Source organism: Azolla caroliniana, unplaced genomic scaffold, assembly GCF_043228905.1.
Source record: "Azolla caroliniana isolate FFs.n. ecotype wild unplaced genomic scaffold, voAzoCaro1.0.p SCAF_2, whole genome shotgun sequence".
NCBI classification, from domain to species: domain Eukaryota; kingdom Viridiplantae; phylum Streptophyta; class Polypodiopsida; order Salviniales; family Salviniaceae; genus Azolla; species Azolla caroliniana.
In genome coordinates, this window is record NW_028230437.1 from 5,148,272 (window position 1) to 5,174,636 (window position 26,365).

A 26,365-nucleotide genomic window follows, 5' to 3' on the forward strand; every position below is an offset into this window, starting at 1 on the left:
CTCAACATCTTTTTACCAAGCACACAATAAAATCACTCATCACATGGGATCACACCATATAAAATAGATCACAAAGCCACACAAATACTAAGAGTATGTTTTGTTTAGGTAAACTATGGCTTGATACTAAGTACTAAACCGTACATAGGGCCATTCTATCACCGTAATATGTATCCGGATAAAACATTGGCAAAAGGCAATGCAAGATTAGGTTCATATGAAGCAAAGTTGAGGCATAGTAGCTTGTCTAGATAGAAGATGGCTCATCGATACCAAATAAACACAATATACAGGATTGGTGCATGCTCAAGCATGGGGGGTAAAAAAACAGCTTAGCTAATACCATGATATAGGATTGGTGCATTTCATGTGCAACATAAACGATGACTAGATAAACACGACACCGAGTGGTGACATGCTCATGTCGAGATGGCATAAACTATAAAGAGCCAAACAACAGAGACAACTATGCGTGGGTACAAAAGGACCAACCAACCATCACGTCGTGTCTAGAGGAATGAGCGAGTCGAGAATTGCGAAGGGTAAACAAACAGGACCAAAAGGGTGGTGGTCATGTGCTTGATGGTCCTAGAAAAAATCGAAGATGAGAGAAAAATGACTATATGGGTGGGAAGGCCATTGTGAGCATAAATTGTCCATCCATCCATGGACTCTCTCTACCTTTGTTCTGCTATAGGGAACTTTTAATTAGAGCAATAAAGCATATAAATAAAAATAAAAAATAAAAAAAATAAAAATGAATAGCATAAAAAAGTAAAAAAAAAAGAAAAAGAAAAAAGAAAAAAAAAGAAAAAAAGAAAAAAAAACTAATAAATAAAAATAGATAAATAAATAAAAAATAAATAAAAAATAAATAAAAATAGATAAGTAAATAAATAAACAAATAAATAAAAATAAATAATAAAAAAAAAAAAAACAAATAAAGAAATAAATAAAAATAGATAAATAAATAAATAAATAAATTAAAAAAAAAGACAAATAAATAAATAAATAAAACTAGATAAATGAATGAATAAATAAATAAATAAGTAAATAAATAGATAACTAAATAAATAAGTAAATAAGGGTTTTGTTGCATATATGTATACATATGTACATATGCAATGTGTATGTATAACAAAAAAACAGAAGAAGAAAAGAGAGGATATCAAAAAAGAAATGAAGTAAAAACTAAAAACCAAAAAGCCTTCTCTTTCTTCCTTCTTCACTTCCTTCTTCTCTTCTGTGTACACACACACACACACACACATACACACACACACACACAGTCAGGACACAGAAAACACACACACACACAGAGCGACGCTTCCATGGAAGCTCCGAGCTCCGCAGCTGCGCCTTCGTCCATTCAACCTCTCGCATCGGAAGCTTCCTCTTCCTCTTCCTCTTCGGTTTCTTCTTCTTCCTCCTCCTCCTCCTCCTCTTCTGCAGCCATGGCCTCTTCCGATTCCGCTGTAAGGATCAGTCCCCTGAACGTGACGCTCGCCCGCGAAGCTTCTTCTTTGTTTCAATCGAGCCGTTTCCGTGATTGTCTCGATGTACTGCATCAGCTTCACCTCAGCGATCCGGAAAACCCTAAGGTTAGTCCCCTTCTCCCTTCCTCCGCATCTTCTTCTCTGCTCCATTTTTTCGGCTTGATTCTCTCTCTGAAAACTGTCGAGCATGCTTGATTTGGCATTTCTTTCTCTGCGAATGTAAGTAAATCCAGCGCGATGGAGTTTATATTGAATTCTCTTCCTTGTAAACCCGCTCCGTGAATGGTAGCAAATGTCTCTTAGAACGTTGCCTTTGTTCTTTGATTTTTTTCCCTTGTTTCTCTTTTGTGAATGCTTGAAATTTGTCTGAACATTTCTTTCTGTGTGATTTCTTTGCCTTTTTATCTTCCTGAATATATGTAAAACGTGACATTTTTTCTTTCACTTTTTTCCCCTGTATCTGTTTTTATGAATGCATGCAATCTGTCTAAACGCTTCTTTATCCTTGATTATTTTGCCTTGTTCCTGAATTTATGCAATCTGGCTAAACAACCATCTAATTTCTGCTTGGTTCTTGCCATCTAATCCATCTAAACATTGTTTTATCACCGGATTAGTTTTTCCTATTATCCTGAGAACGGGGACTGTTGTGGTTTTGTGTGTAGAATGATACTCCTGTTTTGCTATAATGCTGTTTTTCTCTGAAAATTCTCTCCTTCCGTTTGAACAATTCTCTTCAGAACTGTAAAAAGAAACCTTTTTTGTCTATTTGATTTTTACTATGTCCTACCATGCCACATTAACTTCTCCATTTGAAAATTGAATGCAAATGTTTATAGTGTTGACACACTTAGCAAAACACTTGTGGACTTTTTGCTATGGTTGTGAGTTTGTATAGAATGAATGTTTCTGTTTAGCTAAATGTTGTTTGTCTTTGAATTTTCCTCTCATTTCCTTGAACAGTAACCTCCAAAATAATGCAAAAGATAGCTTTGTTGTTCTATTATTGCCAGAAGTCCTATTATATCATCCATATGATTTACCGTACCATATGAGCTTCTACATGCCATCAGCTTTCTGGCAGGGTGGATGCCATTTAGTAATCTTGTTTTTCTCTCATGTCCTTGAAAAAAACCTTTTCTTTTTCTAGCAGATTGTCTCTATATGTTGAAACTCGCCACACCACATATGATTTACCGTACCATATGAGCTTCTACATGCCATCAGCTTTCTGGCAGGGTGAATGCCATTAAGTAATCTTGTTTTTCTCTCATGTCCTTGAAAAAAACCTTTTCTTTTTCTAGCAGATTGTCTCTATATGTTGAAACTCGCCACACCACATATGATTTACCGTACCATATGAGCTTCTACATGCCATCAGCTTTCTGGCAGGGTGAATGCCATTTAGTAATCTTGTTTTTCTCTCATGTCCTTTAAAAAAACCTTTTCTTTTTCTAGCAGATTGTCTCTATATGTTGAAACTCGCCACACCACATTAGCTCCTCCATTGAAAATTGAAGTGCAGTTTTAGTAATGTGTTAATGTTTTAAGTGTTCTGGAATGTGATCTATGATTATTCATCCATGGCTTCATAGTTTGCATAGTTCAATGTTTTTTTCTTAGGGTTTTCAAAAACTGTAAAGAAAGGGCTTTTGCCATCAGATAGATTGTTCCCATGTGTTATCGTGCGACATTAACTTCTTCACTGAATGCAGTTATATTAATGTATCAATGTTTGTGCAGCAATATGTTTCTTTAATTCAAGTTGTCCATCCGTGTGGTTTAAAATGCCGTTTCTGTTTCATGTTGTTTTCTTTTAGTTTTCATTTGATTTCCTTATACACTATCTTTGAACCGTAAAAAGGAGTCTTTCGCTGTCCTTTTATTGCCAAAGAGACGATTAGATTCTCCATATCAATTAGCATGCCACATTAGCTTCTTCTGGTAGAATAGATGCCCTTTAATAAGGCATTGATCTATACCAATATATCATTTTTCTCCAACTAATGTAGTTCTTTTTACATTTGTTAGCTTTGAGAGTACATGAGTAAATGTGACTAGAACAATGTTTCTGTTTCTTACATGTTTCTTTTAATAGTTTTCCTAGCATTGTCTTGGAGAATTCTCTTCAAAACGGTAAATAGTTGATTTGGTATCCATGAATGCTGTTTGTTGAAGTTGCCATTTTTTCTGTTGTTCAGGGTTGTGTATGCAGTTTGGGTTTCCAAGTGGTTGTTTTGAACCCTAAATCATGTGAAATAGGAAGCGACATTTAAATATGTGAAACGTATTCAGAGTTTCCTTTCTTTCCTTTAAATGCTAGATTTAGGTAGAAAGAAAGAACGTCACAGTTGCAGTTTTTTTGCTCAAATTTTTATTATAGGTTCGATTCCTTCAATCTAATGGCAAAAATATAAATAGTTTTTTATAGCTTCTCTATATTTGAAGTTTTTGATAGCTCCAGCACAATAATTACCTGAATGAGGAAACATAAATGAAATTTGTGATTTTGATTAGACTCAAGATGAAGATGCCATATCTGGCTTCAGTACATCATAATATATAGTGAATATTCTGAAATATCCCTGAGTTTTTTTCTATTGTAGCAATTGGCTTAATTTCTCAGCATCATCAAATGCCCCTTGAAACCAGCTAAAGAGAGAAACAGGGGGTGAATTGTCCATATAATTACTGTTTGGGGACATAGTGGAAATTAAGTGGGATTTTGGGAAATAAAAAAGTACAAGGGTGTTGCAGACTTCTCTCTAATCTCTCTAATCTCTCTCTCTCTCTCTATATATATGTATATAACAATTCTAATATGTTAATTTTAACAATATGATTTTCCATGTGAGAGGCATGGGGATGGTGGTATTCGGATGAAAATTATTGCCCCTAGCCACATTAAGCAAGAGAAAGTACAAAAGATGGCCGAAAGTTTCTGCTCATTCTACTGATATCTTTTGTTTTAGAGGATGTGATGTTCCTCCTATCATATTAACCTGGTTAATTATTAGAAAAGTTCACTTTTCAGAAAATTTGAACACACAACATATGGATGTATGTTGAATTTTACTTGTTTTAGGTGCTTGAGGTTTACATAAAATGATGGTGGTATATGATTAGGCTGAAAAATGTATGTACTGTATTTTTTTTGTTTTTGTTGAAATTGCTCACATGCTTTGTTTGATTTGATGATATATCGAGTGCAAGAAAGCCTAATGTTCCATAACTTTTTAATGTAAAATTGTGGAATAGGTACCACATAACATTGCCGTGGCTGAATATTTTCGAGATGGTTGCACAGATCCTCAAAACCTTTTGGACACATTTTCAAAAGTTAAGGTACTTTCCTGTCTTAAATTATTATTCCCTTCACTTGACTCATGAAAAGTTTGTCTTTGTTATCACCATTTAGTTTTGATGAGTTCTTTGTGTTGAAATTGATTTCCAGAGGAGATTAGAAGAACTTTCAAAGAATGTAGGGGAGCAGTTAGATGGTTTAAATGCATCATCTCTTAACAGTCCTCCAAATACCAAAGTTGCTTCAGGGTCAAATTCGGAGGCTCTGTCTGTAGCTTGTTTAGAGGATTATGATACCTCCATATCAACTTTTAACACAGTACGTGTATTTTTGGGAAGTTCAAAGATATGTGGATAAAATGTTCTTCAAATCTAACTTTACAATTACAGGCTGTGGTTCTTTTCCATCTTCACCAATTTTCAGCGGCTCTTTCAGTATTGGAACCGCTCTATCAAAATATTGAGCCCATTGATGAGGTAGGTACATTTTATCATATTGCAGAACAGTTTGTGAAAACTGGGTTCAGGTGATTGACTAATTGAGATTTTGAATTTCTTTACATTATTTTGCAGCCTGCAGCATTATACATTTGTATCTTGATGCTGGATATCGCATTAGCGTCTTGTGAACTACGGAAAGCTTGTGTATGTATACATTCTTTATTCAATCATGATTCATCATTCTAGTGGTTTGTATTCACTGAGTTCTTTTGACTTGTGTACATGTGGATTGTCTGTGGTTATTTGTTTTATTTTGTCAAAACATATTAATGAAATGGATGTATGTATTTGTGGTTTGTGTTCCAAAAATATCTATGTGAGGCAGCATTAGTCAATATGATTGCAGACGAGAATAAAAAGAAAAGCTGTCAATTAGTCTACATCTGTAATTCGCTGTTTAAATGCTCATTGAGTATGCACCCAACATGGCATCATCTACTGTTTTACATGTACGGTAACAATACTATAGCTATTTATGCTCAAAACTATACTTGGGCTATACATGGGGAATAGGACAGTTTGGATGTTTCTCTTCAGCTGTGGTTCTATTTGATGTTTGGACTTACCATTTTCTCTTTTGTGAGTTGATTTTCCTTATTTACTTTCTTACACAACCATACAATTCATACATCCCATCTGGAAATGTGGTAGAAACTCAAAGAGTTGTTTGTATTATGAGACTACATCTACTCAAGTCTCTTAGGTGTGGAAGATATAATCACATGTATAATTATTCTTCTGCATCCCAAGCTTAATAAATTCAAGATTATGAATCATGATCTTTGTGCAAATATGGTGGATAAAAGTCCTATTAAAGATCAAAAGCATAAAAGTCAAATAAAACTTGGTTTTGTACCATAGACATTGAGTAAATTGGTGAATTTCAGATGTGTTTAGAGTCCTGCACGGCTCATCTCACTTCAGGCCATTTTCAACTCAATTGTTTCATATATATGTTCATATTGGTGAGTGGAACTATTGTGTGAAAAGGCACGATAAGAAAGGGAAAAACACCTTCAATGACCAAACCCCCATCTACACTACACTACCTTGGACGACCAAGCTACTAAGTTCCTAAGAGAATGGCTAGAGGCAACCTTTTGTGATTTTGTTGGCAGCCTTGCTCTGCTAATAATATAGTAATCATCGTAATAGTATGCGATTAATCTTCCATTAATAAAAGATAAAATATATTCCTGTTAGAGGTGTATGTTCCTGAATTTTATGTAAAGCATGAGAAACTATAGAAGTATCACAAGAAGTGGCCAGCATGCAACTTTCTTCAGCATCAGCCAGAAACTGTAGGGCTAATGTGCAGCATCCTAAGCATGTACCAGAAAAATGGCTGTAAATATCTATCTGCGATAGTGATTGAGAGATGTATTAACTCTTGTATTAAGGCAAATTAGAAGGTGTTATAACTATTCCTGCATACAATTGAAAATGTGGCAGTGATTGAGAGACAGCTATTCCTTGATATAATTGAAGATGCTAAGAAACTGGACCAATGTCTAGGGTGCGAGTTCTACATTGTATTATTGTGCTTCTGAGAGTTTAATAGCTTCAGCAAGCATTTATATGAACTTCTCTTGTTTCATAAATTTGCTTTACTTAAAGAAAGTTCAAGATTGTGTTACTTTTTGCAATGAGAGGAGCAGAGAGGTTGCTTCTCTTGTCTAGTGAAAGTCTGCTCTAGTCAAGAGAAGATGTAACTGAAGTGCACCCAGTGAGCAAGCACACTTTACTCATGTCAACTATTTCAGTTGAAAATCAATGCGTCAAGACAGATGGATAGTTCATCTCAGTACTTTCTGCCAAATTGTTTTGGACATATTGGTAATAATTTTAATTCTTAATGATGCGAACAATTTGGGCAACTAGCAATGAAAATAGTCAGAGCTTGTACATCTGGTCAAGAGGAGCTTGATGATGTGTTTTGACATAATTTCCGATCAATCTATCAATGACAAAGATGTTGGTGCAAGTTGCAATTCTTGCTCAAGAATTGGGGAATGGATTTACTTTCTTATTTTTTTTGTATTTTCAGACTTTGTTTTCGATGTTTTCGAGGTTTTTTTACTGTTCTTTTGGGGTTCACAAGCTGAATTGTTTTTGTTTGTGATTATGAAGATGTAATTGTAACTGTAGAATCCTTTTTGTCCACCATATAATTAACCTAAACATTGAGCTGCAGATTTAGGCATATCAAATGATACGGAATTTATATACCTGCATTAGAGTTGGTTATGTCAGTAAAGATCTGAAAGACTAATGGGCATTATCAATTACGGTGCCAGCATGACTATAAAAAGAGTTCCTCTACTTGCAAATGAGGCAAAACTTTCCACCTTTGAGAGTGTCATATGCAAAATGTTGACCTTAAGTCTATGTGCCTTGATGATTATCAGTCATTGATGGGTTAGTTACGACATAAAGTTGGATTGCAACCTTGCTAAAATATATTGAATAAATATTTGGGTATTTATAAACTATGGCATGCCACAGTGCCGGTGATGTGAGTATCTATAATTGATGCTGTTTATTTCCCTTTTGCCTTTAAGTGTACTCCATGTGGTCCTGTAATGCCGACTGTAGACAATAGCAGATAAGATCAGTGCTACACAATAGTTTGTGTTTGCGTATATGAAGAAGTGCAAGAGAATCACTAATGATTTGCTGAGGATTGCACGCGAATGTGTAAAATCAAGCAATGTATGAGATTTATAATTTGGGGAATATAGTTCATTGCAATTGATGAAGATGGATGTCCTGCATGTGAATTTGCATGTTTATGACTGATGCTGTCTAATGGATTATGTCACAATTTGCCCCTGAGTGTCCTTCAGAGCTAAGTAACATGAGCACTGATGAATAGTTAAATAAGTAGCATCTTAGCAGCTCATTATAAATGGAATCAGTTTATTGGTTAATACTTGGTCTGAATAAAGAAAATGATACTATTATGATTAATGTTTGATACTGAAATCCTTTTATGTTTATGCAGGATGTATTGCTGTACATGGAAAGAGTATTTGGATTAGGGTTTCTTGTCACCCCGGATTCTGGTGGTAATGTTCCCCCTCACTCAACCCTTTTAGGGAATTTAGATGCAAGTGCAAATACAGGGAGTCGATCTGTTACTGTCGAGTCTCCAGCTAATAGCATGATTCCTGAGGCTAGCCTTACAAGGTCATCTTCTGAAGAGGTTTTGGATGAAGATGTGCTTAGCCTGAATTTGGATATGGAAGGATCCAACTCAACGAAATCAGGTGTTCCTTTGTCAATTCTGTCAAATTCTGTAAGGATATCCTCAGATCGATCATCTTTAGCTCCAACTCGAGATTCAAATGTAAAAATTATGTTACATTTGAACAAAGTTCGGTTATTTTTGTGCACAAGGAATGTGAGAGCAGCCAAAAGAGAAATTAAGCTGGCCATCAACCTAGCTCAAGGGAGTGATCTGCTTAAAGCATTAATGCTAAAGGCCCAGTTGGAGTATTCAAGGGGGAACCATAGAAAAGCTGTGAAACTTCTCATGACATGTAGTGTGAAGGAGCCAGGACTAAGATACATAATTTTGAACAATCTTGGTTGCATACATCATTACTTGGGCAAAGATCACACATCTTATGCTTATTTTTTAAAAGCCTTACAAAGCTGCACATCTATGACCATCGAAAAGCCTCTTTGCTTGTCCACTTTTGCCCAGAATAAACCGGTCTCTATCCTCTACAATTGCGGATTGCAGCAATTGAAGATAGGAAACCCAGTGTTAGCATTTCGATGTTTCCAAGAAGCTGGCCTTTTATATCATAGACAACCTTTATTCTGGCTACGTGTTGCAGAATGTTGTATAATGGCTCTTGAAAAGGGATTACTTGAAGGTGGTGGAGATCATCCAATGAAGAAAGATGAACTAAGAGTGTCTTCTGTTAGCTCAGGCAAGTGGAGAACCGTGGTTCTTCCTTCTGGGAGTTTAAATCCTTCTTTAGCCCCTAACAAAATTGGGCTCAAAATAGAGGGTGAGAACTCCACAGAAAATTTGTCCGTTGCTAACTCTCAGCAGATGAAGGGGACTGATTCTTTCGTCCCTGGAAAAACACAAAAACTTAGCTTAGTGTTTGCGCGCCAGTGTCTCCAGAATGCTATGCATCTTCTACGTCACCTAATGAATAAGATTTTGAAAGAGGCATCTGATTCAGAGGGTAATAGGAAGAGTGAAGAGGAGGATGTTACGGATGAAATAAAGAACTTGTCTATTAATAATAATAATAATTTAAAGAGTAATCCCGCTACAGGATTTCAGATCACCTCAAATGGAAATAAAGAGGGGAAACCAAACAACACTAGTGCAATCATGGCGTCAGCCATTGCTTTTGAGGAGGATCAGCTGAAGAGAAACTCGGCGCTTTTGCAACATATTCTAGCTGATTTGGCATTTGTAGAGCTTTGTTTGGATAATCCAGTAAAAGCATTAAAGGCTGCTTGCCAGCTTTTACAGTTTCCAGAGTGTACCAAGCCATTCAAATTCTTGGCTCGAGTCTATGCTGCTGAAGCATTATGTATGTTGAATAGACCAAGAGAAGCTTCTGAGGAGCTTTCGATGTGTATGACAGAAAATAATAATAGTCAAGAAGCTCCATCTTCTGGTGGTGGTGATGAAGAGGGACAACAATGGAAAAGTGGTGAGAATAGTGAAGCTAGCGGAGAGGGTGATGATGGGATAAGCACAAGTAATGCCCCTCCGCCTTTATCTGATGCTCTCACGGTATCAAGTCTCACTGGTACGAGAGCTTTATCATCACTACTTATCAATCTCTCCATGGTTCATGCAATGTTAGGTAACCTCCCTCAGGCTCATCAATTTGCAATGCAATCTCTTTCAATTACACCATCAAATCCATTGGCTGTCTTGTCGATGGTTTATGTTAATTTGCTACAAGGAAGAACAAGGGAGGCAGTAATTCTCTTGAAGCATTGTCGGCATCTTTGCATTGTGAGCGCTAGCTCGGGGTTGGATTGAACTTGATATGACGATTTTTTGCTTGTTAGTTTTTTTTGTTTTTTCTAAAAAACTCGCATATCCATTTGTTGTATTCAGTTCTCAACGAGTAGTCGGAGCATTGGAACGTGCCTCTCTTGTACCATAACTACTGTCAAAGTTAGGCTTTGTTTAAAGGCGTCATTTTGCTGACTCCTTTCCCCTCCCCTCCACCTCTTACATGCCAGTAAAGATGTCAAAAGGTTCTTCGAAAGAAAGAAAGAAAAAGCGATTATCAATAAAAAAAAGGATTAAAATTGGATTAAAAATGCACAGGTTCCATATAAATATATATATTGTTGTCTGTGTTGTGTAGGGTGGCATTTCATGCATGTCTAAGATGTTTGGATATATTCTACCATTCTAGACATTTTTGTGGTTTCTATTCACTCCTCACTGCAGTTAAGAGGTAATAGATACTTGGCCTTGTGAAAAGGACATCATAGAGCTTATTTTATAATCAAATTCCTTTTTGAGTCCCCTATTGTTTGCAATGTGAGGATCATGGCTTGGATGCAGTTCTCAGTTCTCTGTAGTAGTAGTATTCATTCATTTTGAGTTATATTACTAAACCTTCCTTTACCTATGGATGTCGACATCATTTTGTCTAGTAAGTCTTGTTTTTTATGGAATCTGGAAGGTAATTGCAATAGTGCGTTTGAAAGAACACACTTAAATCTCGAATGTCATTCATTCAAGCCATTTATTTTTTTCTGTATAGTCTCATAGCCAAGGTAGTCTCATAGCCAAGGGATAATCCGTACAAGTTTCTCTGTTTCTATTTCTTGTGTGGTCAAATCCATGTATAGTATGTGTACAACTTTTCCCCTTATCCATATGCTCAACACAAGTCTCAACTATTTTTTTGTGGACAGATTGCTAACTTTTCAGTGATTCCGATTTGTCTTTCTTTTTGTGTTGTCACATCTTGTTTCAAAGTGCTCTTGTTATGCTATTTCTCGACTGTTTAGCCCTGGCACCCTATCATCTGTGCTACAACACAATGATCTATCTAGTTTAAGCTTTTGGAGGTCTGATGTTTCTTGCGATCTAATTTTGTGATTGTAGATTATCTATGTTGACCAAGGCAATAGCAACTCGAGGTATTGAGTTGTGTTTCGAGACACTTCTATTGCTGGCCTAAGCATACTTCCTTTAATGTTCTTCTCTAGAATGCTTCACATCGGAACTTTAAGATGTAAATTTGTTAGACAAAAGCTTAAACGATAGTACCAAAAGATAGAAAGTGATAAGTAAAAAAGGTGATGGGTTCATTAAAACAAGGATGTATAGGAGAAAAGTAAGAAATGTGATTATTCCTTCATTAGGAAAGGATTAATAATGAACGCACATCCAAATGGAAGTTGAGTTGCTAGAGCCTTTGCAGTTGTTTGATATCATTGTTCTGGCAAATAGATAAATGTGTGGCAGTCTCACTTATGTTGATTAATAAAGTTGTATTTAGCTAATCTCTCTATGCGACAAAATTATAACCCTTTTTGGAATGTTCAAAATACCCCTCTGGTTTCACGAAATAGGGTAGAACCACGTCTAGATTAAGCCATGTGCATGGATGCAAACATTTGCTCACTAGCTACATTTGTGGAATATAGTTGTTGAAAGCACGACCTTCTGGTGTCGATTAGTGTTATCATTTCTTATATTAGTTACAATTGCGAGAGGTAGAGATTAAAAGCATGATCGGGTCGACTCCATATTGATAATTTCTTGTACTCGAGTGTCACAATAGCTTATGTCGATGTCTATAAGAATCGCTTGACATCTTTACTAAGACCCCACCCTTAGCATGTGGTATAACATCGGAGCAATGCCCCATGGGTTTATGAAATGCTCTGTGACAAGGTACGGAGTGCAAGCAATATAGGGATTGAGATCATGGCCGGTTCCCTACCCGCCTAGGTCTCTATTGGGCAAACCATATGCCCAAGTCTCTACTGGACAAGCCATGTGCTCGAGTCTCTACTGGACAAACCATATGCCTGAGTCTCTACAGGACAAACCATATGCCGTGTATGACACGTGTGTGTGTGTGTGACCTCCCTTGGGGCAGATGGATAGTAAGAGAGAAGGGTATTTTGGGAATTTTGTAAAAGTGGAGGGGGGTATCCTTGAGGTAATCAGTTTTTAATTTAATTCTTACTTAATAAATAAAACAAAAAATAGAAAATTTAATTTTACTCTGATCAAAGAAAGAGTCACAACGCTTGCCTGTTGAGGTTAGGGTTAGGGTTAGGGTTAGGGTTAGGGTTTAGGTTTAGGTTTAGGTTTAGGGTTCCTGACCCCGCCACAGCAGCCCAGCGCATCGCAGGTGCAGCTTTGGATGGAATAGAACAGAACAACGAAGGAGAGGCAAAGAAGGATCGAGCATGGAAGCTTCCACATCGACCTCTCTTGTCTCCCCTTCCATTGGTCCTCTTGATCCTTTGACAGATTACTGCGATGATGAAGCCTCACAGCTTGCCATCTCACTCGACCAGATAATGAATTTCAACAAGAAGACGAACATTACAGAAGGAGAAGAGCAAGACAAAGATCAAGATAAAGAAAATGACGGAATCCTAATTCATCGTCATCTTCTTCCTTCTGCCTTTTCTTCTTCCTCATCTTCTCAGAGAAACAGACAAAGAACCAGAAAGAGGAGGAGAAGAAGAGCAGGAGTAGGAAGACGAAGAAGAAGGACAAAGTCTAGTTCTAGCCAAGGATTTAATTCTACTGTATGCTTTCAGGAAGCAGCCAAAACTGCTCTTTCAGCAACTTTAGGATGTCGAAAAGCTCTCCATCGTAGGATAACCTATCGATGTAATCCGTGTTCTGGTCTGTCCCGACGATTAATTGTAAGTATTGGAAACCTTTGATTTTGGTTCGGCTTTTTCTACGAGAGGAAACCACAATATTTGCTGTATCTTTTTCTTCTCGTTGTTTCATATTCCACGTTTTGGCAGAACGACTTCTTTCTTAACTTGTTTTACTTTGCATAGCACTATACATGATCTTTCATATTCTGCTCGCACCATGAATGATCTTACATGCCGTTTCCGTTCTTTATTCTTTGTTGAAACTATTCTTCTGCTCGTTCGATTTTGTGTAGGAAAGGTATTCTTATCTTAGTTTTTCTCCACATAACGGCATAATGTCATGAATCGCGCCATATTTGACCTTTAATGGGAATGTTTTGTTATCTTTTCTGCATAGAGAACTCCAATCGCTTGTTTTGTGTGTCATTCTGGAATATATCTTTAATGATCTTGCATAGTGATTCTTATCATGTTTGTTTTTGTTTTTTTGCACAACACTGTGAATTGACTTGCTTCTTTTCACATGAATAAACATGCATTGTATGCAGTAAAAATATACAAAATCATTCGTGGTGCTGAAAACCCTAAATTTTCTTGCCTATTCACTTGGTTTTTTATCATTGAATCTATTTTCCTGTCAAGTGAATGATGCATAGCAAAACCATTAATGATTTTTTTCTGAATGCCATTAATAATCTTCTCAGAAGTAAATGAGAGTCATTATTACTGTTTCATACATAACAGTATTCATGATGATCTTGCATAGAAAGTGAATGTTGTTTTCGTTTTGTTTTGCGTAGATCTATTAATGATCTTGCCTGTAATGGATGGATTGCATCTTTTTTATGCGCAACACCATCGACGTTTTCTTGTGGAGTATTGATTGATTGTGTCGCCATTGATGCTGTTTTATAGCCCATGGATGGATTGCATCGTCAATTATGTTTCATTGCAGATTGTTGAATTGCATCATTATTGACAATATCTGATGGCAGATGAATGGATTTCTACATTATCTACAAAATTTTATAATGAATCAATGGAGTGCATTGTCGTTGGCAACATTTCGCTGCAGATTAATGGACTATATCTTTGTCTTAATACTTTCTTATTAGTTCAGATTTTGCTTTTTTACTATTATTTGGCTGCCTTGAAGGAGTATCCAATGGAAATCACACATTTAAGACTACTAGAGAGTAAGAAGATTTATGTGACAAACTTGGCCACCCAAGTAACTGATGAAGATCTCCAGGTATTGCGTGATAGAGCATCACACGCGCTTTCTTTTGGGCTGTGATTGAACTTCACATGCATTTTGAATACTTCCGATTGAACATATTCCTCAAAGTACATTAATAGCCAACAGTTTCTATGATTCGGTATTACATGTCTTGGAATGGCTTTGATGTAGTCTGCTTATATCATATATCATACAAATGTGAATGTTTGTGTGTATTGGGCATTCAATATGCTCATAGAGGAGATCCAGAGATGCACCTTGATCTTTGTTGTGGGAATTGTTTTACATAGTCCAGTATTTATTATGTTCTGATAATGTCTTTATATTGGCAGAGGCTCTTTTCACCATTCGGCATCATCAAGGAATATGGTGTTCACTATGATCGAGATGGAAATCCAAAGGTGCTCATTTTTCTGTTTAAATGGGCCTCCTAGAAGGCTGATGCTTGTTCAAAGTATAAATTTTGCTTTTCTTTAAGCATTAATCATTTCATTCCTGCAAGCAGGGATCAGCAATGATCGAGTATGTATATAACAACGATGCCTATGCAGCCATCCAACAAATGAATGGAGGAATTATCTATGGACAATGTGCTCTAATGCGAATGTTGGATTAAGGGAAAGCTAAGAAATCTTAGAAAGCACAAAAGCAGCTGAAAACACAATTGTTGTCAATAGTTTTGAACACATCAATCTTTTGTCAAAGTTTCCAAGCGCACCACTTTCCCTACAGTTACTTGCAAATCCAATATTTTGTTGGAAGCATAGTCCATTTTCTGAGCACATGGCTCTTCCTTGAGATTGGCAAAAATGAAGAATTTATGAAATTTGGAATGAATCTCTCCTACAAATTATCAGTGCTATAAACATGATTTGTGTTTATATGAAGCAATCAAGCGACGCTTATGCTTTTTAAAGTGCATAATTCATATTCTAAACTAAATGACAAAATTTTGGAGAAGACAGCAAATTTAGTTCCATCTGCCATGGAAGTTTAACATGTGTTGCTTTCATGGTTACGAAAAGAATGTCAAAAATTTAGGTCAGAGATGGTTAGAAAACTAATAATTCTGTATATATGTTTTTTGTTTTTTGAAAGATAAATTTGAAAAAAAAAACAAAGTGGTAGGCTAGTCGACCAAAATAATATCATGTGATTTTGAGTTGTCCAAATTGGCCAAAATTGAATTCAATGAAAAACATGGCATCAGCTTGTATACGATTGTGAAAGATATCATCAAACAACCAAAATAATTTTCCAAATAACATGTTTGGAAACTCAAGTCAAGAATTGCCATTGACTTGATGGATAAAAGCTCTTGTTGATGTAGAAATCCATAATACAACACTCGAAGTTCTACTAATGTATGCCTTCAATTAATTAGATGCCAAGTGTAATCTACATTAGTGGGATGTCGAGTGTGATATTGGCAGTTCATAAGTTTCCTTGGGTATCATCTTGGAGGTGCAATCCATATGTTTACTTGGTGAAAATTGTCTCCAACCAGGTCAAAACAATTTTTATGATCTCTTTATCTACTTCAACAATCTAGTTACCGATAGCCTTGATGAAGGTAGTGCTAATTTGATTGCTTTACTGCACATGCCTAAGGAGTTAGAGGCTCGAGAACATGATGTTTTCATGCATAGTTTGTAACAGTACCTCAATGCAAGTAGAGTTTGTCATGCCCATTAGAGAATTTGTCCCAATTATCTACTTGAGATTTGGTAGCATGATAACTTAGACAGATGGAGCCAAATTTGCCACCATGCACAACCTTTGGGTTGCCACAAGAAATGGTGGAGATTAACTAGTCAATTATGATAGAGGCAAATAGCCTATGCATGAATTTTCTCCCACTACTCTGGAATGGTCCTCAAGAATAGTCATGCGAAAACATAAGTTTTGGGGAAACACATGGATTACACCTAGTTAATCTCTTTTGCCATAGATTATTTATAGTTAAAAACACAAATATATATGTGCAGATGTTCTAGTAAGATTGAAACTAAGGATTCTCAAGGTTATGGATATTCACTAACATCATGAGAATAAAATAGATGCGTAGACTATCAACAAAGAGATATTAAGACAAGTAGAGAGACCATCCAACAAATCTTGATAATTACATAATCTATGCAACAAATGCCACATAAAGAGGTCATACAAAATGCTCAACTACATCAATTTAGACATTTCCTCTTGAAGTTTGAAGGTACAAAGGCCATTTGAAGGGGTGTGAACATTGTGATGTTGGAGTAATTGAAGATGATGCATATATACTACTAGTGTCCTAGAGGTGCAAAACCATTTGAATAGATTTTTCCTAGCCTCTTACAAAAGAGTTTTTGATCATGCTCTTGAAGAACCACATATAATTCAAAACTCTCATTGCGAGTAACCAAACATCATTAGTAAATTAACTCATTGCATGGTTTCCTATACTATGTGAGACACGAGAATCCTTTAAATGCTCCATTAGTGTCATGGATTGCTTCCTTCCATGTGGACAATAATAGATATTGTATTACACGTTCATCTATCAAATTGATTTCTGATTTTTTTTACAACATGTCTATCACCAATATTCCTTAGAAAATGTTTGTGATCAACATTTTGCACGAACTAACTATTGCCAACACTCTTTATGTTAATATATTTTATCCCTTTTTTCCCATTATTTTAGATATGTTTGGTGTGTTCAACGAGATGCTTTTGAGTGTTCTAGTAATCTTTTGTTTGTAACATATATTCGAGATTTTGATTATATCCTAGTACGATGCGTTAAATCATACGGTAGTTTACATGTTCAAACATAACAAATGTTTAATGATTTCAATTCCGTTTAAATTTGAATGCATTCTGTTCAAGGTCATGTATAAATGGCAAGGAATATATAATCATTACATATTTGAAAGTGAAATGATATTAATTAGGTGTGTACATTTCTCAAAATTTCTTCTTCATGGGTGTGTGCTCTTTTGCGAGTATGCATACACAATTTGGGAGCTCATCAAGTATTTATTTTTGTAGCCTAAATCCTGAGCCCCTTGATGTTTATTTCAACATTTATGTTTGTTGGAGTCATCAACGACCTTTTCTCTCTACATCCTCAGACCTCCTGCCTTATGGTACTGTTAGACTTTTCTCAACATGAAGGATGAACTAAATTGCTTTATCTTGCCCAAATTATAGGTTCATCACCTTATCTATTAGACAAATATGCTTTCCCTCATGATGACAACTTTGCAAGTTTGGTACAATGGAACAATAATGACACTTAAAAAGGGTGGGCCATTAAGCATATCTAACTTGTAATACATGTAGATGTGTAATGCCCACAATTATGTTTGTATACAATCGTAATTTCTTCGGGATGTATAAAGACAACAGTTAAGCATATAACAGTATAAAGGAAAAGATCTCAACAAAAAGATGAATCTCCATATCATTGAATATTGAGATCTTCTACTTGATCTTACAGGTTTAAGGTCTATAAAAGCATTTAGTTGAGGTAGGTTAGATATAGGTTGCAAGTCCAAGAAGGGCTATAATATTTGCAAGATCTCATCTTGTATTTCCGTAACACACTATATTGTATTGCATGTTTAACCAAATGTTACAACTTGTAAAATAGTCCTTATGTTGCCTTGATCACATCATACATTGGATGTTACAAGTTGTATAATGTATTGATAGTAATACAAACAACATAAATTCAATCGTTGAAATCAAACCTTCCATTATTGCTAGATATACATCTAACAATTAGAGTTTTATGCATGTATTTTATTCACAATTTCATGATCATGATCCCATGTTTTCTTGAAATTTACAAACTCAAGTGTGCATTGCTATTTGGGGTTGGTTTGTAGATGGTTAATGCGGTTGAAGTTTGTGCAATGATTTGTAAAACTAGATCAAAATCTTTTAATCGATTAAATATCACATAATAGACAAATATGTATGTACATACATACTTATTGAGAACATGTGATATGTATGACACACATGTATCCTATGAAAATAGTTTTCTTCTGAAACTCGATACAATTTATCATTGAAAAGAAAATCGAGGACCGCATTGACTTTGTGCATAAGAATACCAAATTAACTGCTGCTAGTGGTTCCAACATGAAATTAAGTATAAAGGCAATGCTTTCACATTCAAATTGTGTTTTTGCATGCAATGCTTAGTTTTGGAAGTACATGAACGATATCCCCGATGTGAAATCTGATTGTTGTAAACGAGACCTTACCCATTGAGTGTATGTTTATGTATGTTGTGTAATTGTGGCTTTGTGTATATCTTTTGGGCTATTTTTAATTTGTCTAATTGTTTCAAGGTTCATATGACACCTGAAGGCTGAAACCGAGGTTTTGAATTTGAAATAGCTAGGGACCAAAGAGAAATGAGACATGCCCACTATACATATTGATATAATGATATCACAATTTTACATGTTTCATGTTATGGTACGTTTTTCTTATTATTTCATTTCACGATGCGTTTTTCTTATTTTACAAGATATACCATTTTGAGAATGCTACTTCATTTCATCATTGTACATTAGAGAGCGATCTTACAAGTGATAAATGTCCCTCTCCTCCTTAGGCTTATAAGTTAGGATTACTTAACACAAATACCTTGGGATTCACAGGCACGTATTGCATGTCATCATTTTCAAAGTTCCAACATAATCTATCCCACCAATGTACAAATTGATGCCCAAAATTGGCTGAGTACAAACTCTCATTATTTCTTCTCAAGAATCAATATGGAGTATGCAATATATAAGGACTTCCTTCATCATATTAGTGGGAGTAGGAATATATACATAATACAATGTTTATACCTTTCATTAGCCTCTCCACCAAGCTTCAACATTTTCTCGTGACTTGTATTTTCATAAACATTAGACTTTCATGAAAAGGTACAAAACATTAATAGATTTTCTATTCAGCATTTCTCTTTGCAAGTATTGGATGTATGTGGATCTTTCAAAAACCCCAAAAACGCACGATAACATTTTTTATCCTCCAAGATTTATTTGGAAATTTGTATGTATGATGGGACTTATTATTGGATTCGGATGGAGAACAAAAATAATACAGTGCACATATACATTGTAATTTGTAATGTAGAAACATATCATGTCCATATACATATTTATGAATGATTTGAAATAGACATTGATTGAGTGAAGAACAAAAATGGATGGAATTGTACCATTTACCTACAAAGGTAGGTTTTCTAAATGAAATGCAAACATCATAGATTGCTTTCATACAACGATAGTTGAACTGAACGAGCCTATGTTGATAAAAGGGCACTCCTTTAATTTTGTGTAAACATATAGAAAAGGACCTCATTAATTGTTGGCACCATATATCTACCACCATACTTGAGAAGCTTCCATTGTGTGATAATAGGATTCTTAGGTGAACTAATCTCGTTCTTGATGTTGCATATGTTATCTTGATCTTGAAGGAGGACCACCCACTATTCATCATGCTTCCTTTTGGTAGACAAGGCAATAAGTTGTGATGCGGATGATGTTGTCTTCATATCCATGTGGATACTTTACCAATAATTGGATAGATCAGTAATTATGTTGTGTGAGATGTATTTATATCTAGATTAGTGACCTTTTTGTACAAGAAACTAATAAAGTGATCAATTTTAAGATGGAGATACAAGAGAGGTAAGATCTCCATTAAACCAATTAGTGCCAAGGTGTGGCCTACAACCTTAGATTAAGGATGGTATTGTCCCACACTAAAGACCACGACTACGAAAATCAAGAGTAAATGCCTAACATAGTAGGTAGCCATGTATAACTTTTAAGTTTAACTCTACGCCTATGTCTACATCAAAACATAGAGACTATGTCCAAACCAAGTGGTTGTCCACTAAGGTAGTGGGCCTATTTTTGGGCTGAATTGACTCCATTGATGTATAGTTAGGTGTAGGTTCTTGAGGAGCCTTACCACGTTCCTATTCATGGTGGAGGGGAGAACCAAATGGGTGATAAGAGAGCTTCCATAAGGGTGCTGAAAAATCCTTTCATAATGACTAAAAGCCTTATGTCTAAACCATACAAGCATCTTGACTATGGTCAACACCAAATGGTTATCCACGAATTAAACATGTCAATCTTTGACTTATAATACCAATGAGTTATGTGTACATGTACTTAGAACATATTCACCAAAACTTGCAAATGGAAACATTGAATGATCCCTTGTATGAGTTATACTAGTTATGAATAAGTACTTCTGAATAAGTTCAAATTCGCCAATGTGTGTTTATCCCCATCGGTAAAACCTTTGAATATTGGACTATGCGTCCCTCTATAGGTCGATCATCGAAAGGACATGAATGCCTTTCAACTTAATTACGTCTAGATAATACTAACACATGGTGAGAGTCACACTTCTTGTGCATCACTAGTCTACCATGGAAGGATTTGGGGTACTAAAATTCTATCTATGTTATATAACATATTCATGCCAATGTAATGTGTGTATGTGTTTTTTTTCTTTATGCAATAACTTTTTTTTGAGTTGGGAATATACCTTTGTTGTTTCAACTTTCTTCTTTAAAAAAGCGCCACAACCATTAATTTTGTAAAGGTCTTTGACGCACAAAAGGTTTGAGTAGATGGCTTTGGTAACATCAATATTCACTCATGTTGAAAGCTCTTGTTATCGACAATCTTAGGATAATTGAGCACATGGTTTGAATACTATCAACAAGTATCAATGATCATAATGATTAGGTTTTGTACCTCTTGACCTTAGCAAGGTTTCAAATGTGATGTGAGTGTTTATCTAAACTTTAATGTTACAATGAGATTTTGCAAAGGACGTAACATATTGTTTAAAACAAATATAATATCTAGACAACAAGTTGAGAAGGATGTAGGACTTGATTTAAAACAAATGTACGTTAACATAAGAATGTGGTTGCCTAGCAAAAGATATATTGACAAATTGTGTGCACTTTGTGAAATCATAGTGTTTATTTACCATATACCAAACACCATAGATCCCAAGAAATGATGGATTATATACTTATAAAACTAAAGTATATAAGCGTGATTCTATAGTGCTGAAGGTTGCGCTCTTCAACACAAGTTTGTAGGTTCAAGTCTCGAGAAATGGGTGTGATGTTGAATGGACTATAATCATTGTTTACATGTTCAGTTTGAGATGATGCACATTCAGAATTTTCTCAAGGAAATTACTAAGAATTGGCTCATTAGCAAGCGCTTTATGACAATGAAGTTAGACATTGACATGTTCTCCACAACAAAAGGAACATTGTCCTGTTAGAAGGCAATGACAACAAAAGATTGGTTGAGGTGATTTGACAAGAAATTTCACACGAACTTTGAATAAATGAAAAAACTTTAAGTCGACACCCACAATAGGTTGAATGGATTTGACAAGAAATTTCACAAGAATCGAAGAAAACATCTAACTTGAGGCTTTGCTATTAGAATATAATCACAAAAATTTATGCTACATTTGATGAGATATTAAATTTACAATCACAATATTATCAATATTTTGTATTCTTGTTTAGGGTTTGTAGAATGAGAATGAATGGTATGGTATCACTTTATGGATTTGGAACTTATTAATTTCGTTTCAAGCTTGGGAGTGAGTAAAATATAAGTATTGTCATTGCACGCAGCACAACATTAGACTATTAGTGGATAATAGTTCAATAGTACACTTTAGATATACAAGTTCTAGGGTTTGTTGATAAGACTCTTTACCATTGAATAAGTTGGTGACTAGTTTGATGGATAACGTTGTAAACAAACAACATCTTGGCACATAAAGAGGTTAAACCCTCCAACATCTGATCACATATTGACACATTGAAATAGAAATTAAATGATTTGCTCATATATTAGCACATAAGTATTTTGAGTTTGTACATGATACACTCTAAACCTAAGAATCCTCCTTCGCACTTCAAGAAGGAAAACGCTTTAGTCTAAACTTATGAATATGCCATGAAATTTCCCCAAGACTCCCGTCAAGAATCAGTGTAAGGTGACATCAACCAATGTTGATATCCACTCTTGAATCTACAATTCGAGCTCTAAAATATGTCTGGTTGATTATGATAACTCATATACACATTCAAGGATCATCTCTTCGAGTGACACATGCATGCTTGGTCACTCTAGACTAAACAAGAAGTGGAGAACTTGATTCAATGTTTTGGTACTAATTGTCAAATCAAATGGTGTGAATCCAATTGGGAACACGAGCGTTTTAAATTGCTTTAAAAAACTATTGGCCAATGTCCAATCCCTCTTTGTATCGAGAGTGTTTGGGAGAGGATTGGGGATCCTTAACAATTTTGAGCAAGATGTTATTTTGGAGCGAATGTTAAGATGAAATGTTACTTGAGAACAATACATACAGTTCAAAGTGTTAATAGTTATCAAAGGTATTAGGCACCTAAAGGCTAAGAATATGTCTATATATATCTTTCTATCTATATAATATATAGTAGTATAGTACTACTACCTATATATATAGTTCTACTTTCTAAGCCCAAGGGACACTAGTGCTTTTTTGTCCCAAGGGCCTTTTAATAATTTGCCACTCTTTCTTTACTAACGAATGACTTCACTCATTAACTCCCCACCCTCATCTTAATTAATCAATCTATTTATAACTTCCCAAAACCTCACCTTAACCATTCTCATTAATTTGATTTTAATTCCTTTGCTAGCCAATGTATACACCTCCCTCATCAAATCTCTCTGTAGCCAATCAAACTTTCTCCATATGGCATATAGAAAATATAGGGTATTGTATTGAGATTTAATGTTTAATGTACATAATTAATACATAGAACCATCTTTCTTCCCTTCGTTGAATACTAAGCAATTTAAGTGGATGCTTGAACTACCATCATGTTTCGGCCCGAGGGGTGGCCTCGGCAATGGTGATGGAAATGGTAAGTGTGAAATTGTGAGACTTCTGACAATTCATAAGCCATCCTCATTCCCGTACTGTAGGACAAATGCCAACATTACAAGAACATTTGAGAGAACGGTGGCGTTTGAATATCATATCGAGATCGATGGTGTCTTGTACGTCATCACTCTTGCATGGAGCAAGAGCTATGGAGGCATTGGTTTATCACTCCATGTCAAGGATTGCATATCATTGGATAAGGCTATTATAACAACCTTTAATTGTGGAGGTGCTCCAAGTACATCTGTAAGCACAAATATGAAACCATGGTCCCAAACTAGTAGGCACTCTAATGTTGTCACGAAATCATGGCTCTTTGGAAGAAAGAAAGGGAGCAAAACACTAACATTCGGGCCTTCTTGTGTCGTGGATGCATTTTGGGACCTCTCCAATGCTACTTACTTTGCATCGAGCCCGGAACCCTTAGGGTGCTTCTTCTTTGCACTCATTTATAATTCTGAACATGTTTTGTTGTTGCTTGGGGACATGCCATTGGATGCAACGTTTGAGAATATGCCATTCTCAATCCAAACTACGTTGATATCAAGAAGAGAACATATCTTCGGCCGAAGGTTGTATTCCACGAGTACTAGATTCAAAGAAAACGGTCATATTCACAACATACTCATTGAGTGCGATGCTAAAGCTCGGGATCCATTGTTGTCTATTTGGGTCGATAAACACCTTGTGGTCCATGTGAAGAGGCTTGTGTGGAAATTCCGTGGAAACCAAACAATTCTAGTGGATGGGCTCCCTATAGAACTGTTTTGGGATGTCCATAATTGGCTTTTTAGTCCCACTAGTGATGATTATGCTATCTTCATGTTCCAAACAAGATCTATGTCTAGTTCTAAATCATGGTCGAGTTTGGCCACCAGTAGCTCATCTCTTTTCCAATGGCAACATACATCTAGTTCGTCTACGAATACCATGGATATTAATGAAACGAATCCAGGTTTTTCCTTGTTGCTTTATGTATGGAAAGTGGATTAAACAACACAAATAATAACTTTAGTTTATTTACTTGAACAAAACTATTTAATATGAGGTACAATGGTATGTGATGCCATATGTGCTCGTTACAAAAAAGATATTTAAAGCTTTAATGGTTGAGTGTTATAAACATTTTAAACCAGAATTTCATAAGAGACAATGTTGTACAAAAGCAACACCCCAAATGTTCATGATTCCACTAGAATAATGAATCGTTGTTAAATAAAACATGAGAACTTGGTTGGGCAAACACATGGTTTTCTAGCTTGTCTATGTCTATGCAAGTAAACCTAGTGTTAGACCATGTCGATTGTGGGGGTTTATTATGTATTTGTGGCAAAGGTGACATTATAAATAGATGTAAGAAACAATAAATAGAATATAGATGGACGCCTTTATGCATATGACTTTAATGTACAAATTGTGACATACATTTGCCTTAAGATTTTAGGTAGAAAGTTATTGTGACATATATGATCAATCTTTTAAGAACTTTGAAGGCATATATTGATATGTTTTTCTCGTGAAACTAAAGGAATCCTATCCAAGAAAAACTAGTCTACCATGTGGGAAGAGAGTAAATAAATTTAACATGTCAAAAGCTCAAATTTTAGTCGCCATATTAATGACCTATTATTATCTGCGAAAAATACGACAACACATCATTGAATTAGATTATGTCGTCTTTATAATGTAGTTACTCAATCATAATGTTAAGTACTTTGATTACATTTATAATCACTATGTTGATTAAATTATTACTCTATATTTCGTTCAATTTTCTCACTTATGTTAACTTTGCAATATTGTAAATGGCACTAAAGTAAATCAATTAATGCGTAGTTGACCCACAAGGGAATAGGAGTATGTGAGTTCTTTCATCGCATCTCTTTGCAAAATGTATGTGGAAGAACATGGGATTGTATTCACTTTTGGTGAGGGGCATGAGGCAATATGTTTGAACAATATTACCAATTGGATTAACATTACCCATGATACAAGGCATTAAATCAAAATTTGCCTTATATTTGGTCTATAGGTTATCCATGGATCAAATGATGATATAGACTCTCAATTTAGTGTATTACATAATGTCGTTTCTAGTAGCTTTCCGATGACTCCTAAAAATTGTTTGCATATTTCCGAGAGATCTCAAAGTTTCATAAACAATCTAATTCCATAAAGTATTTATTCATATGTAATTGTTCTGAAGCCTTATCATGGTTGGTGAAACTTTGTGGAAAAGGACAAAGTAATGTGTATCATTGTATTTAGTGCTTGTTGTGTGTTCATTTAAGATTAATTTGTGCATTGTACAATGCATGTTGTTTTGTTGAGATATAACTTTGCATTACAAAAAATTTACACATAAGATGTGTGTGGATGTCCAGGCCCTATATTATGAAGATATGATACATCTTCTATCTACTTACACCGCATGTATTTAGTGCTTGTCGTGAGTTCATATAAGATTAATTTGTGCATTGTGCAATGCATGTTGTTTTATTGAGATACAAGTTTACAACATTGCATTACAAAAAATTCACACACCAAATGTGTGTGTATGTCTAGGCGGTATATTATGAAGATATGAAACATACATCTTCTATCTACTTATACACAACATGTTAAACAAGACCATACACTTAGGGAAAAAAGAATAATGTTGCACATGAGTACAATGCATCCTTAAAAGAGAATCATAAAAATAATATTATAATTTTATCCAAATGCCAATCTAGTGCAAAAGCCACCTTACCTTAAAAAGTCAATTCAACTTTCAACATGCAACTCAAAAGAGACGTTCGATTCTATTATACGTAGAAGCACTCTCTAGCTTCCTCAACTCACGACATTCAAACCTACATGGTCTTCTTGTGCCACACCCTCATCAATGCTTCCTGAATATAGAATTTGCGGTTGATACCGCAATCGCAAGGGGACGTGCCCCCAAAAATTCCACTTG

At 35.4% G+C, this 26,365-nt stretch overlaps 3 protein-coding genes across 4 annotated transcripts; all 3 read left to right on the forward strand.

The window, feature by feature from the left end:
- Positions 1-1,251: 1,251 nt before the first annotated feature.
- Positions 1,252-10,610, forward strand: LOC147867192 (Tetratricopeptide repeat (TPR)-like superfamily protein). Its single transcript, XM_087314976.1, has 6 exons — positions 1,252-1,601; positions 4,755-4,841; positions 4,951-5,118; positions 5,190-5,276; positions 5,373-5,444; positions 8,305-10,610. Exons 1-6 carry the CDS (start codon positions 1,332-1,334, stop codon positions 10,321-10,323), a joined length of 2,703 nt encoding a protein of 900 aa, XP_087171102.1. The 5' UTR covers positions 1,252-1,331; the 3' UTR covers positions 10,324-10,610.
- A 1,976-nt stretch (positions 10,611-12,586) lies between these two features.
- LOC147867193 (uncharacterized) lies at positions 12,587-15,216 on the forward strand. Of its 2 annotated transcripts, XM_087314978.1 has the most exons (4): positions 12,587-13,196; positions 14,314-14,409; positions 14,730-14,798; positions 14,903-15,216. In XM_087314978.1, exons 1-4 carry the CDS (start codon positions 12,729-12,731, stop codon positions 15,011-15,013), a joined length of 744 nt encoding a protein of 247 aa, XP_087171104.1. In that variant the 5' UTR covers positions 12,587-12,728; the 3' UTR covers positions 15,014-15,216. The 2 variants fall into 2 exon arrangements, with proteins under 2 accessions (XP_087171104.1, XP_087171105.1); XM_087314979.1 differs by lacking the exon at positions 14,314-14,409 and having other exon boundaries at positions 12,589-13,196.
- Positions 15,217-22,996: 7,780 nt separating this feature from the next.
- On the forward strand, positions 22,997-24,429 carry LOC147867194 (uncharacterized). The gene has a single exon (XM_087314980.1). The coding sequence runs from the start codon at positions 23,326-23,328 to the stop codon at positions 24,397-24,399; it is 1,074 nt and encodes a 357-aa protein (XP_087171106.1). The 5' UTR covers positions 22,997-23,325; the 3' UTR covers positions 24,400-24,429.
- Positions 24,430-26,365: the final 1,936 nt, after the last annotated feature.